Source organism: Asparagus officinalis, chromosome 5 (genome assembly GCF_001876935.1).
Source record: "Asparagus officinalis chromosome 5, Aspof.V1, whole genome shotgun sequence".
Lineage (NCBI taxonomy): Eukaryota > Viridiplantae > Streptophyta > Magnoliopsida > Asparagales > Asparagaceae > Asparagus > Asparagus officinalis.
The window spans coordinates 120,907,150-120,921,002 of NC_033798.1; the positions used below are offsets into that span (position 1 = coordinate 120,907,150).

Below are 13,853 nucleotides of genomic sequence, written 5' to 3' on the forward strand. Positions count from 1 at the left end.
CCGGTCCTCAATTGTTCAAGCCCGAATCTGTGGATATCCTCAATTTCGGCGAGCGCAAGAGGAATTCCTCGTCTCCAGCCCCAAACCCTAGCATTTTCTCCCACCATCATCACCACCAGATCACATTCGACGACAGGAGGACCAACAAGAGGCCGACGACCGCGACTTCGAGAGGAAGCAACAACGATGAGGGGATGCTCTCTTTCTCCTCCGCCCCGACCCAACCAAAATCCAGTGGTGCGAGGAGGGGGTCGGGGAGGAGGGGGGATGCGAATGAGGAGGGAGGAGGAGGGGAGGTGAGGAAATGGATTGAGTTTTAATTGGGAAGAAGGGTAATTTGGTAAGTGGTTTTCTTGGGCAGTGGGTTTGGGGGTTGGTTGCACATATTTTTTAATTTTAGTGTTTGGGGGTTATGGTTTTTGGGCTGGGGGTGAGGATGCTTGACCCAACTATTTTTGGTTCCTCCAAGCAATTTCCCCTTCTTTTTTTAAAAAATCTCAAGTGAAGCCTAATGCACTGTAATAGAGGGGTGTAGTCGAAGGTGTGCCTGAGATGTGCATGTATCATTTTTCTTTAAAAAGAATTATTTGATAAGAGCTACGGATCCTCTCACTGACTGATGTGACCAATTTTCCGGGTACTTTTTTCTTTGGCAACTCCTCAAAAGACGTGAAGAGAAGACAAAAGCTACATCCTCCCAACGAAAACCAAAACCCTAACCCTAGAACTCGAACAAGAATCACTACACCCTCACTCTCTTGGGACTGCCGTCAACCAAATTTTCTGCCCTTGTGTTTGCTCTTAATCTGGTAAAGGAGATAAGAATCCACTTTCCCTGTTTCAATATTTTTACTTTTTCATGCTTAAAATATATTTCCTTTCTTGTCTCTGCCTTGGGCACTCTGTATATCCTTTATCTTTTAAGTACTTTATCAATGGAATAAATGCATGTATTGATTCAGTTCACTAGGTTTCAAGTGTAACGAGAAAAAAAAATAGCGTTACCGTATTTAGATACAAAATATTGGTACTAATGTTGAATTGTGTCACAGTACTAGCTTATCAAGAATAGCAAATGAGCTTAGTTGAGCCCGTATGACATTCTTTTCTAATAAGACATTTCGCACTTAGATTCTTCAGAGTAATAATTTTCTCGCTTCTAATCGATTAAATTTTTAACGACTATGGAACTTTTTTGGGGAAAATTTTTACCAGGATACAATGGAAATTTTCTTGATAGTCGATAGATAAGAGACGTCAAAAGAGATCCACAGGATTATGTGATAAGCTAATTTGTAATTGAAATGTAATAATTATCAACAAAAAATAGCAAAAAATTTAGCTCTAAGCAGATGATTTATTGGTTTTAGTGGTTATTTTTTTCACAAAGTTCATGATTTGAGGGGTGGTTTTGCAAATACTAAGATTTAAGAGATATTTTTGCTAATATCCATGATAGAAGGTGTAACCCAAAATTAAAATAAGGAGTGAGGCCTCAAATTTTTAGCGAAATTTATTATTTGCAGACAAATGTAATGATGTCTACACATGAATCATGTCATGTGTATATATCCTCCGATTGTAGAGAAAGTAGTCACAAATTTGCGGCTTTATTCTGATTTTTTTTTCTCGAGATTTCCTTTTAAGGGAGAAAGGATTATATATTAAATGCAAAAGCAAGTAATACCCATTCCCATGTTTCTCAACCATCACCATGTCCCTCATTTAATTGTCCCTAACAATCAATCCAATCCAACTAAAGCACTTCACAATGTTTCCGTGAGACCAATTTTAAAATTAGACACTTTTAAAATTTTATTTACAATTTTTGAATCGGTCCTAACTTAATTAGCATTTTCAATCTTGTTTTATGAAACTATGTTGGAATTTGTAAATAAAACTTCACGAGATTGCTAATCCAGTAAAGTTCTATTCACCAATTTCATACTAGTTTCATAAAACTAGATCGAAATTACTAATTAAATTAAAAAAATAAAAATTATAAATAAATATTTAAAAAGATCAATTTTAAAAATTTGCCCTCTCTCAGTGCGTGTATGTGAGAGAGAGGCTCAGAGTCAGAGGCCATCATTCAAACCTATGTACTGAATATACTTTCAGCATTGTACCAATCCCCAGACAAAGCTATTTTTTAAAGAAATAATTTCTTGAAGAAAAAAAATATTAAAAAGCAGACAGAGNAAGCTCTCTCTCTTTCTCTTTCTCACTCACAATGGCTCTCCACCTCAAAACCACCCTCCTCTTTTTTCATTTTATTCTCTCACTAACTCTAGCAACTCCCTCATCATCTCTCAACTCAAAAGATGAAGGGGAAGAAGGAGAATGGATAGAAGCAACCGCAACTTTCACTAGCTCACCAGACTCCTCCACTCTCGCTGGTAATTACAATCCTTACCCTTCTCTTTTATTTATTTATTTATAATTTCTTCCTCTCTCACTATTACATTACATTGAGTTTTCCTGAAAGGGATATTTGAACTTGAACCCCCCAAAGTTTCAACCTTTTCAAACATTGGTACATCAAGCTGTATTTATGTGATAATTTGGTGCTCCAAAGCGCGAAATACATTACACCTTAATATTGTAATTTGGAATATCAACGTAGAAAAGTAAATGAGGAACAAACTTTCTTACCAAACTTCAGTTTTTTTTTTTTTTTTTGAGTTTGGAGAAACAAGTTTTCTCACCAACTTTTGTTTCTTTAGCTATATGAAAAAGTAATTTTTTAAATAAACTCATTCACACATTTTTTTAATCGACCCCCTTAAGTTTTTTTCATAAAAATCATCTCACTTTCTCGTCACGTCAGTATCGTGACGAGAAACATCGTGACGAAAAAATTAGTCGATTTTTTTTAATTCGGTTCCTAAATATTCAGGGTTACCAATCCCGACGGTTTAGTAGGTTGTAAATTGTAAAATTTTAATTACAACTCTAAACCCGAAGATTTTATGTCTAAATAGTCGAGGTTGACAACTCCGACTATTTAGAAACCGGATTAAAAAAAATTAGATCAGTTTTTGTAAAAAAAAACTCATAAGATTGATTTTAAAAAAAAGTATGAATGAGTTTATTTAGAAAAATTCTTAAAAAAAATCTTGTCAGAGACTGAACGCCTGTAAAAGCTCACACTATAACAAAAAAGGGTAAAAAAAGAAAAAAGAAAATGGGTAAAGGATATTCTGCACATTTGCAGTGCAGTAGGTGACGACTGTACGATTTTATTTCCTTGGCTTCTCGTGAAAATGTAGCAAGGAGAGGCTTCCGTCTCCATATATGCATAAAACCCCTCAACAATTCTCCTATTTGCACAGGAGGAGCGTGCGGGTACGGTGACCTGAACGAATCCGGATACGGTAAGCATACCGCATCAGCGGTGAGCGGAGCGCTATTCTCTCGGGGCGAAGCCTGCTTCGAGGTTCGGTGCGTTGACCACATATTGTGGTGCAGGCAAGGGAGCCCCTCGATTGTGGTCACCGCCACGGACTTCTGCGCTCCTAATTATGGGCTCGCTGATGACTACGGAGGGTGGTGTAATTACCCCCGTGAGCATTTTGAGATGTCGGAGTTCGCCTTTGTTAAGATCGCGGTGAGAGTTGCCGATATCGTACCGGTTCAGTATCGGAGGTGAGTTTTAGAGGTTAGTTATTTATTTGTGTTGGGCCGGCCCCAGAGTGTGAATCTTATAAGTGCACGGAGTTTATGATTTGCTTAAAATGTTGAATCTTTGTTTGATCCTCTCTTTTTTCCTGTTTTTCCTTTTCGAGCGTATACATAATTTCGATATAATGAAACTTTAAAGATATGGATGGGTTTAAGAGATGGCCTGATCACAACATTCTTGTTCAATATAATTTATGAATATTTCAATTTATGATTAGTAGTTACTATTATTGATAAATATAAGAGTATAGGTGAAAACTTATTTTGGTAAATGACTTATCAGGGAGGTACTCTAGCCATTAGACCCATCATCCTGGTCAAATCGTAGGGTGTGGATACCGTCTTTCATGTCTCCTAATAGTCTATCTTACAAAATGAGTTGTCAGCTCATATCCAATGGCCCCGTACGCAAATATTTAAAGAGCATGTATTATGTCAGATGTACACTTGTATGCATACGCTTTTTTTTACGTACCTCCAACTTATGTACATGTTGCGATTTCTTCTATGTGCAAGTTTTATGATGGCTCTCATCCTCATCCAACCAAACCACATTTAGATAAATGCTTTCTTTGTCGAACCAAACATTGGGGAATTACAATTGACATGATCTACCATGTTAACTAAAAGAATACTAAATCATGTGCCAAATGGAAGCGACTAAATCATGTGCCAAATGGAAGCGACAGTCATTAACACAACCAAGGCTTGCATTATATTTTCAGATTCAAACGCGTGCCTGATTTTTTTTTTTTTTTATGATCCATCTTTTAACTTTTATAGTATTCTTCTTGCAGAGTGAACTGTGAGAGATATGGAGGAATAAGGTTCACAGTAACTGGGAGCTCCTATTTCCTTCAGATACTAATAACGAATGTAGCGTCAGATGGCCAAGTGACCGCGGTCAAAGTGAAGGGATCAAGAACTGGTTGGATACCGATGGGGAGAAACTGGGGTCAGAATTGGCAGTGCAATACCGAGCTCAGAGGCCAGCCTTTATCTTTCGAGGTGACCAACGGTGCAGGGAGAATGTTAACATCTTACAATGTTGCTCCCTCAAACTGGCAATTTGGACAGACGTTCGAAGGGAAGCAATTTGAGAGATAGAATGTAGATTTCGTAAGGACTTTTGAGTTTGAAAACGATCATTTTGGGTATCCATTGTGTTTTGAGACGTTGAGATTCTCTAAAGAGAGATCATAGATAAAATACTGGAAGATCGTCCGAATGAGTGTTAGCAGTGGAGTTTTGCTTCATTTGTACTCAATTTTCCTGCTTTTGGGTAGGCTGTCTGCAGACCGCTCAGATTGTTGGAATTTGAAATTATTAACGCCGCTGCTGCTTTCTGTAAAGAGGAAATTTGATGATGCTGCACTGTGTATTTTATGAAGAAAGCTAATGACTTCAATAGTGCATAACCTTTGCATTCAGAGCATAATAGCTTCAGGATGCTTGGCCCTATGATTTATTATAGAACACACCGTCTACCGCTTAAATAGAATACAAATCCTATTAAATATAGGAAACAAGTTGTCACTATAGCCGTTGCAATGGCATGTGCAAGAAAGGAACCTTTACCAAGATCATGCACTTCACAGAGAATCAGACAGTAGCCTTTATGCTAATGATACCAAATGCCATGCCTGAGAAAACTAAGTGAGCTTTGAAGATGAATCAAGAACTAAAAGAGAATGCAGAGTGAAAAGTATTGCAAACTGCGCGTCTATTAAACAGAAGAACACCATTAGATTATTTCAAAAACACTCTGGTAACATACATAAATTTTAAGTTACAACAAAACAGAGCAACAAGGCCATAGATAGTGGAACTCACCCAGACTGCTGGTATATAATGGGTTAACTTCCAGTGCCCACTGCTTTTCCTGTCCTAGACTTACATATAATTATATATAAGAGAACTGGATATTTTGGAGCTATTAAATGAGATTACACAAGGGGTCTCGAGATTCCCAAATCTTTACCCTCATTCTATTTCCATGGCATGCTGGAAAACCCTTGCTGGTTGCCATTATTGTGGTTCAGTGGGCTCCCAGGTCCACCTGAAGATTCACTCATTGTGCCTCGTGATGGTGGACTTGAAGCCCCAGTCATCGTGCTAGAAGCAAACTTCGCAGGGGCTGCTGATTGGTCTGCAGCGCTCATTGGCCTAGATTCCTTCGGTCCATCAGCAATAAAACTACCAACAACAACCTGCAACAGAGTTTTTCGGTTAAAAGATGAAGGATACAAAACTAAGTGTATAGTCCACGACTCTTCCATTTGAATGACAACATAGTTCACTTGCATTGTCTTCTTATTAGACAACCTATGCGCCAAGAATTAAGGGTTCGCTCATATTTTGCTAACAGGACATCCACGTTTCCATTGGCTCCATTGTGAAGGGTTGGATGGTGACGAAAATGAACTAGCATGCTTATATTATTAATTAAAATACTCTCAAAATACCGAACCTAGAATACAAGCAACTGCCCATGATACTACATAATCTATTCATACAACATCAGCGCCAAGTTGATGCAGCGTTTTTGCCAATGAGTGACAATTTCATCTAATTCTGCCCCTGCTACCTCTTTGCTAAGTCCTTTCTCACAACTATTTTTCACATCCTTTCATGTGTGGTTGTAGAAGAGAACAGGTTTAAAAAACAAGTTTAATATGTCCTAATTTGAGCTTTAACGAAATTCTTAACAGACATAAATATGAATTAATAAACTCCCCTTATCATGAATTAATTCACATGATAAACATGAGGCAAAAAATCTAAATCAAGATACATTGTATCTTCAGAACCAGGCCTAAGTTAAAGAGACAAACCTGCAGAGGTGATGCTGCGGTTAAGAGTCCAGCCACTCCACCACCCAGAACGCGGCCATCAGGCCCAGCAAGTGACACACTCAAACCACCGGTTCGGCTTCGCTGGCCACCATTGTCTGACAGAAGAAACGAGCCAGAAAGTGATAGTATCTCAAATCGACCCTGTACAAAAAATCATCAAAACCCAGGACGCAAATACGAGTAATAAGAAGAAAACAAGCAGTCATCATGTAAGCAAAACTAGAAGTGTGTGCGCCTGTAACTCTGTGGGTGTATCCAATGATGGATATTACATATAACTACAGCTACTTTATACAACAATTCATTATGACTTCTCCAAAATTCTGGCACTAGGATTGCACGAGCTCTCAGATGTGGTTTTGACATCATGAAATTGGTGTGTTACAGCCTTACAGGTAAGAAAGAAGTTACAAGACCAGAGTATGCATGGCAAATTAAAAAATTCAGATAATGTATATTATGTTCATATTTTAAGATTACAATCAGATGCTCCTACTAGTTAGGCATAATCTAAACCCTAACAAAAGTAACAAGAACTCAGAAAGGTATAATATACCTGAAGCAACATCAAAAGCTTAAATTTAAGTAGAAGATAGTACAGGAAAGGATACAAGGGAAGCGAAACTATTGTCTAAGATGTCATGACATAAAGAATTAATAATGCAAAGGAAAAGATGGAACATGCGCACTGGTAGCCCATGCCAAACAAACTATCAGTTCACGGCATAAGCAGTAAAGTAGGTTCTAAAAAATTGCACCACCATCTGATAATTAGTAAGCACGTTCTAAGAGAGAAGACAAAAGCTATAGCACAATCAAAATCTAGTTATAACATACAAGCAGAGAAAACAGAGAAATAAATTTATTTCTGAGAACTAGGTTTGAGAAAATTGAAAGTGTGAAGCAAAGAATCAAGTTTAAAAAGCACTAGAAGGTTTCAGATATTACGAACCTCATAAGTCACGGTCCCGCCAGAAGTTGCTGCCTGGCGAAGTGTTACATTAGATATTGCTCCATTTGCCGATAGAATGCAGACAGCTCGAGGCCCATGTTGAGAAAATGACATAATCTTGGAGTAGACATCCTGGGGGAAAACAATTTAAAAATATCAGAATTCAAAAATGCAGAATAAGGATCAGGAAGAATACAGAGGAGGCATCCAAAAAATTACAATTAATTATTATAGAATGGCAGTGTTCCTAATCATGGTGTCATGTGCGAATTTGGGCAGATGAACTTCGAGAGTGGCTAAATCTGCACTCATCATGACACTCAGCATAGCATACATGATATTTATTTGTTCACTATATTCACAGGTTTCTGCATTCTTGTTAAGATTTATCTTCGCCTGCCAGATGTTCCTTATTGATGTGTCTAAGCAAGCATTTGTGCATGTCTCATTTGTTTAAACAGGAAATGTCATAGTCATATCATAATCCATCAGATGTTCAAGTCCTCTTTGGCTTCTAGACCTGTATAGACCACTTAAAAGAATGGCGCTAAGTGCAAGAGAAGACAAACAGACGCCAACTAGTACACTTTATGGGTATCAAAAATAGACTAAGTTCCTTGATATTCTGCAGGATGCCAGAAGCTTCAATGTTTGCTGGATTTTATTTATGGTTAAACAACACTGGAGAAAGCAGAAGCACATAACCATGAAAGTATAGAAGCAACAAAAGTAGCCTAATTGATCAATGGAACCAACATCATTAGAGGAGAAATAGGAAAACATAAATGATGAAGACATCAAAACTTAAAACATAGAACAGAAAATGAACAGCGCGAGGTCTTAAAGATACTATAACCTAGAAATCCAATCCTCCTAAAGAAACCCGCAAAACTTGAAAACTTTGAGACAGTTAATCATCACTCAAATTAGAAATGAAGGGTCCCTCTAAGACAAATTAGGCTATCTAACGGGGCGCTCGAATATGAGATTTGAAGTTCTAACCAATGTAGCGACTTAAATTCAGTGACTCCTGGGTATATGCGAACTTTAGATAGTTGTCATCCTTTGGATATAGATACTATATGTCATTTGGGAACTGTAGAGCATAATGACATCAAGACGTCAAGATGTGAGCTGACTGCAAAACTAACAAGGTGCTACGAGTTGGTCACCACATATTTAGCAGGGAAGTATCTTTTGCCAATAATGTTCCTTATACATATACAACTAATGTCCTTGAGCAGTATGGAGAAGCAGTCTTGCACACAAACATGTCACTGTCTGTTATCTCAATTCGAACCTTATAAACTCAATTGTGAGCTTTAATCAAGCTATCAAGTCGATTGATATTCTCTATTGTTGAACAATATAGCAATCCATGAGATAGTAGACTAACATCGGAAACCTAACTTTTTATATAGATTGATAATTGTGAATTAGGCATCCCCCCCCCCCAAGGAAGCAGAAATCAATCCCATCTGCGACACAAGCTATAAATGCTAAAATAGGACAAATTCGAAATTCAAGTTCTCATGAGGAGATACTAATGAATATTGCGAACAACTAAAAGTGAGTCGGCATCAGAAATGGTACCTCGCCAGCTTTGACAGTGATGACATGTGGAGTAAATCCAATCCCTCCTGACCCTGCAAGCATTTCTCTCACAATAAATTAACCGCTGAAAAGATCCTTTAACATTAAAGAAAATGTTCTTTTTCCTTAAAAGATCCTTATGAACTGCTGAAAAGCATTAATAAAACAACAACACTCCATTAACCCAAAACTTGCATGATACAAGAGCGGCGCTGAAACATTAAAGAAACTGCCTTTTTAACGTTCGAACTCCATTCTTATCTTAAGATGATGAATTGGAAATGCCTACATAAAAACTATGGATGTCTTACTTAATATAGACAAAACTGAAGTTTTTAAATCCAATGCATTTTTAAAACCCAATTTATGAAGAAGTCAAACCTCTGTGAACTCTCTTCCACCTGTCAATAACCTACACAACTACATCAAAGGGCATGAAAGTAATTTCCCACAATCTGCTATACTCTCCAGTCTCCAGATCTCTCAGAAACATTCAGCACTCATTATCAAATACCAAACACAACCCCTGAACCATACCCTCAAAATACAATGACTCGTATCACAAAAACATATAAAAGCTTCATTTTTCTAGGAGAAGAAAAACTTTCATGCAGTGAAAAATAACACGATCGCACGATTCAAAGCTTTAGAATGCGTTACCTAGGGCATCCATCTGCCTCTTCCTCCCCGACCCCGCCGGCCTTCCCCTTGCCTTCTTCACCTCTCCCTCCGTCGAACCTGACACAACCGAGATCGGCGTGACGACCGCGGCCGAACTCTCTGCTGAATTCCAGTCACCCCATCCCTGCCGTCGGTGAAGTTTACCACCGCCGTCCGGTGCCCCGCGCCCGCGAGCGCACAACGCCCCATCGGACCGTACTTTCTCGCGGCCTCCACTCTTCTTCTTCACCGGCTCACGGTGCCTGAGTCCCGGTCACCGCCGCCGGTGACCGCAGCTGGTCTGTAGACTGTACTTCCATCGGGCATGAAGGTCATCCTAACATTTTGAAGAGGTTGCGGTGAGCTCACCTGCGGTTTCTGGACCGGGCTGCTGTTAAAAGTTTCGGATCTTACTTCCATAGATCAAAAATAACGATTTTTTCCCTAATTTGGAAAGTCTCAGAGATCTTACAAAGATTTGAGAATTAAAAGGGAAATATAGATCTTACAAAGATGTGAGAATTAGAAAGGGAAATTCAGTGAAGCTAAGCTCAGTAGATTGAGGAAAACCCATAAACCCTAAGAAATTACAGGACCAAGAACAATTACAGACTCTTCAGTGAAAGGATAAGCTAAAACACTAATTACAACCTAAAAACGGTAATAAAAAAAGAAAGGGAAAAAAACTAAATTACGAATAATTGGTTCCCAATTTCCCCCAAAAACTGCTCTTTTTCTGAATTAGGCAGAAAATTGGCGAAAAAAGAGGAAAATTGGGGGTGAAAACCCCTAATTATTTTTTGATAGGCGATGAGAAAAGGAGTAGAGATTTGAGGAGGGGACAAATAATTGGGGAAATCTGCTTTTATTATTGCTTGTTTTGTCACTCTCTTCTTCTGATTTAATTCTGGGCCTTCTTTGAATTTTGCATGCGGCCCCTTCTGGAAGAAGTGAAATTTTGTAAAAAAGAAATAAAATACGGGTTTCGGTGTAAATTGGTAAAAGATCACGGAGTTCAGTCGATTAAGCAAATTGCCCCGGATCTTTCTTTATTTTTACACTACAAGTTCTTTTGTGGCTCCACAGCCAAATTAATTGAGTTTGTAAAGGGAATCTCGACTGTTGTGAATTATATAATCATTTTTAGTACGGAATGCACCTAAATTCTACTTTTTAGTACAAAGGGCCTGTTCGTTTGCCTTAAAAAAATGGGAAATCAAAGAAATAGGAAACTATTTCTAAGAAAAATGGGTTTTTGAATTGTTTGGTTGGCTAAAAAAAAGAAATCAAAAAAATAGAGATGAGATGAGATGAGTTGTCACATTATTATTGGATGATGTGAGTGATTTTTTAAGAAAACTAGTTTTGATGTTGTTCGGTTGGCGAAAAAAATAAGGAAATGAATTATAAGAAACATATTTCCTATAGTTTTGTTGTTTTCTTTTGTTTGGTTCATTCTTAAAAATAAGAAATGAAATGAGATGAGATGAGTTGTCATTGTATTATTGGGTGATGTGAAGAAAGATTAAGAAAAGTGTTTTCATAACTTTTTGGGATGAAAACAAAGAAATGAAATGTTAATGAGATGAGGTGAATTGTTATAATATTTTATTCGATGATGTGAGTGATTTGAAATGATGAAAAGAGATGAGTTGAGTGATGTTTGGATGAAAATAATATTTTATTAGATGTGATGGATGAGTTGTTAGATGAAAATAATATTTTATTAGATGTGGTGGATGAGTTGTTAGATAAAAATAATATTTTATTAGATGTGGTGGATGAGTGGTTAGATGAAAATAATATTTTATTAGATGACGTGGATGAGTTGTTGAATGAAAATAATATTTTATTGGATGTTGTGGGTGAGTTTTAGGGATGGAAATGGAAGAAATGGATTATTTTGAGATTTTCACCTTTTCCATTTCCATTTCTTGGTTTTTAGGAAATAAACGAACATGCCCAAAATAGAAAGCGGGATGGATTATTCTTAACAAATATGGTCAATAAAACAAATACATGGATTTTTGGTGTGGTAAAATTCATTGCAATTTTATTATTTTTGCTAAAGAGATACTTTAGAATAAAATAAATAAACAGATTTAAGGCTAAATATCAGGAAAAAAACCCTTAACTTTGGATGATTATTAGATACTGCCCCTGACTTTTAAAATATCAGAAACCCGCTTAAATAAAGTGATCCTCAGAAAATCCCAGTTTAACTTTCAAAATTTATCAAAAGATCATGTTTGATGTTATGATTTGCGGAAAAAAAACCCCTCAAACCATCGCTTTAGAGAGTTTTCCTAATAAATCTCAATGTTAAAAGGGGAGTTTTAAGATACTTTCAAAGCAACGGGGGTTTATCCTAAAGCCATCCAAAGTTAAGGTTGGTTTTCTGATATTTATACTTGACTTTTTATTTGCAATATTTCCTTTTGTTCAATGTACATTGAAAATATCTTGCAACTATTCTCTTTTCCTCTCATGAAAACTAGCTCCAGCTCTTTTTACCATATCAAGCCTCACCCGATGTCTCAACACTGGCAATTTAAAAAAAAAAACTAACATTTTGCTCAGGTCGTGACACGTGCACAACGAGATCCAGAATTTGTAATTTTCAAATATTGTGAAGAGTTTTTCACTTTTCGTTCTCTACAGCCTCAGCATCATTTTTTTCAGGGTCCCGCTGTTGACTACGGTCTTCGTTTCTCGTGGAAAGAAGATAAAACACGGCAAAAAAAAAAGATAATAAGAATATCAGCGCAGGACAAAATAAAGTTCATAGGTTGAAAAAATTGTCACTAGCATTAACCGTTGCTTCCTTCTCAACTAATAATTACTCGATGCTAGCTGGTCCCACTTGAAACCGAAAGTTTATTCACCCAACAAGCAACACTTGAGGATGAATTCAGCAATAAGTTATATGTATTTATAAGCATCAAACCATAAATAAATAAAAAGTAAATATTGTTAAACCTTTCAAAGGTAGGTCACCTACTAGAAACCACGTAACATTATTTTTTTTTTCCATTATAAAATCTCTTATAAATAGCCTCAATAAAACTTCTTTTTCCTCATCTGCCAAAATCTCATCTCTCCTTTCTCCATAGCAAACCCATGCAACGACGGTTGGCAACGAACACAAATCGGTCGAAATCAAAGTAATCTCTTCAAACTCTATAAATTTAGTGTCTATTTGACAAAATTTTGCAGTCTTCAGTCTATATTTTGTCTTACAAAGAGGAACTGAAATGAGAGAAATTAAGGGAAATGTGCGAGGAGGAGGAACTAGATGATAATTTTGGGATATAAATATGTTTCAACTATTTTTTTTTTTAATGGCAGAAGGTTTTGTAATGAAAATATTAACTTTTTGGAATTTCCTAATAAGTGCCCAAACTTGAAAGGGGTGTCATAATTTACCCGACAAAAGAATGCTCTACAGTTGCTACATGAGATCATGCGTGGGTTTTATTTATTTTCCTCGATGTTATTTACTTATAATAGTCGTGCCAGACTAATCTTTGCTGGTTTCTGCTACAGAAAGGGTCACTCCCATTCATCCTGATCCCATCAGAATTCTCACGGGTTTCTTGAACATCGGCAGAGCTCAAGTTTACTTAGGCTGCTTCCACCCATTTAATGGCCCTGAACAAATGTCAGAACTCAAACCGCCTATGTTCACCTGCAGGGAGAAACAATCTTTAGAAATCTGAAACGACAATATTTCAAGAGAGTGAACAAGACCATAGACAACTTATTTCAAAATCTTAGGGCCCGTTTGGATCGGGTATTTTGAAGGGGAAATGAGGGGGAAAGCTGACAAAGTGCCCGTTTGGATCGGGTATTTTGAAGGGAAAATGAAGGGGAAAGCTACCAATTTGTCAGTTTTCCCCCAAAATCGCCTCTATAAGAGGCGATTTTGGGGGAAAGCTGCCAAAAAGCTGACAAATTGGCAGTTTTCCCCCTCATTTCCCCTTCAAAATACCCGATCCAAACAGCCCCTTAGGTTTGTTTGGGAGCTATAGAGAGAAACCTAAAGAGATAAGAGAGTAAAGGGTTATTTGCACTTAAATACCTAAAAGGCTGTTCCAGTATTAATTTCG

At 37.3% G+C, this 13,853-nt stretch overlaps 2 protein-coding genes across 2 annotated transcripts; one reads left to right on the forward strand and one right to left on the reverse strand.

Annotated features, from left to right (window-relative positions):
• On the forward strand, nt 2,205–4,912 carry LOC109840984 (expansin-A16-like). The gene is made up of 3 exons (XM_020409823.1): nt 2,205–2,399; nt 3,336–3,648; nt 4,482–4,912. Exons 1-3 carry the CDS (start codon nt 2,234–2,236, stop codon nt 4,789–4,791), a joined length of 789 nt encoding a protein of 262 aa, XP_020265412.1. The 5' UTR covers nt 2,205–2,233; the 3' UTR covers nt 4,792–4,912.
• LOC109840985 (AT-hook motif nuclear-localized protein 10-like) lies at nt 5,391–9,911 on the reverse strand. The gene is made up of 5 exons (XM_020409824.1): nt 9,745–9,911; nt 9,085–9,137; nt 7,492–7,623; nt 6,519–6,680; nt 5,391–5,894 (listed from the first exon to the last, which is right to left on the reverse strand). The coding sequence occupies exons 1-5, from the start codon at nt 9,755–9,757 to the stop codon at nt 5,673–5,675; spliced, it is 582 nt and encodes a 193-aa protein (XP_020265413.1). The 5' UTR covers nt 9,758–9,911; the 3' UTR covers nt 5,391–5,672.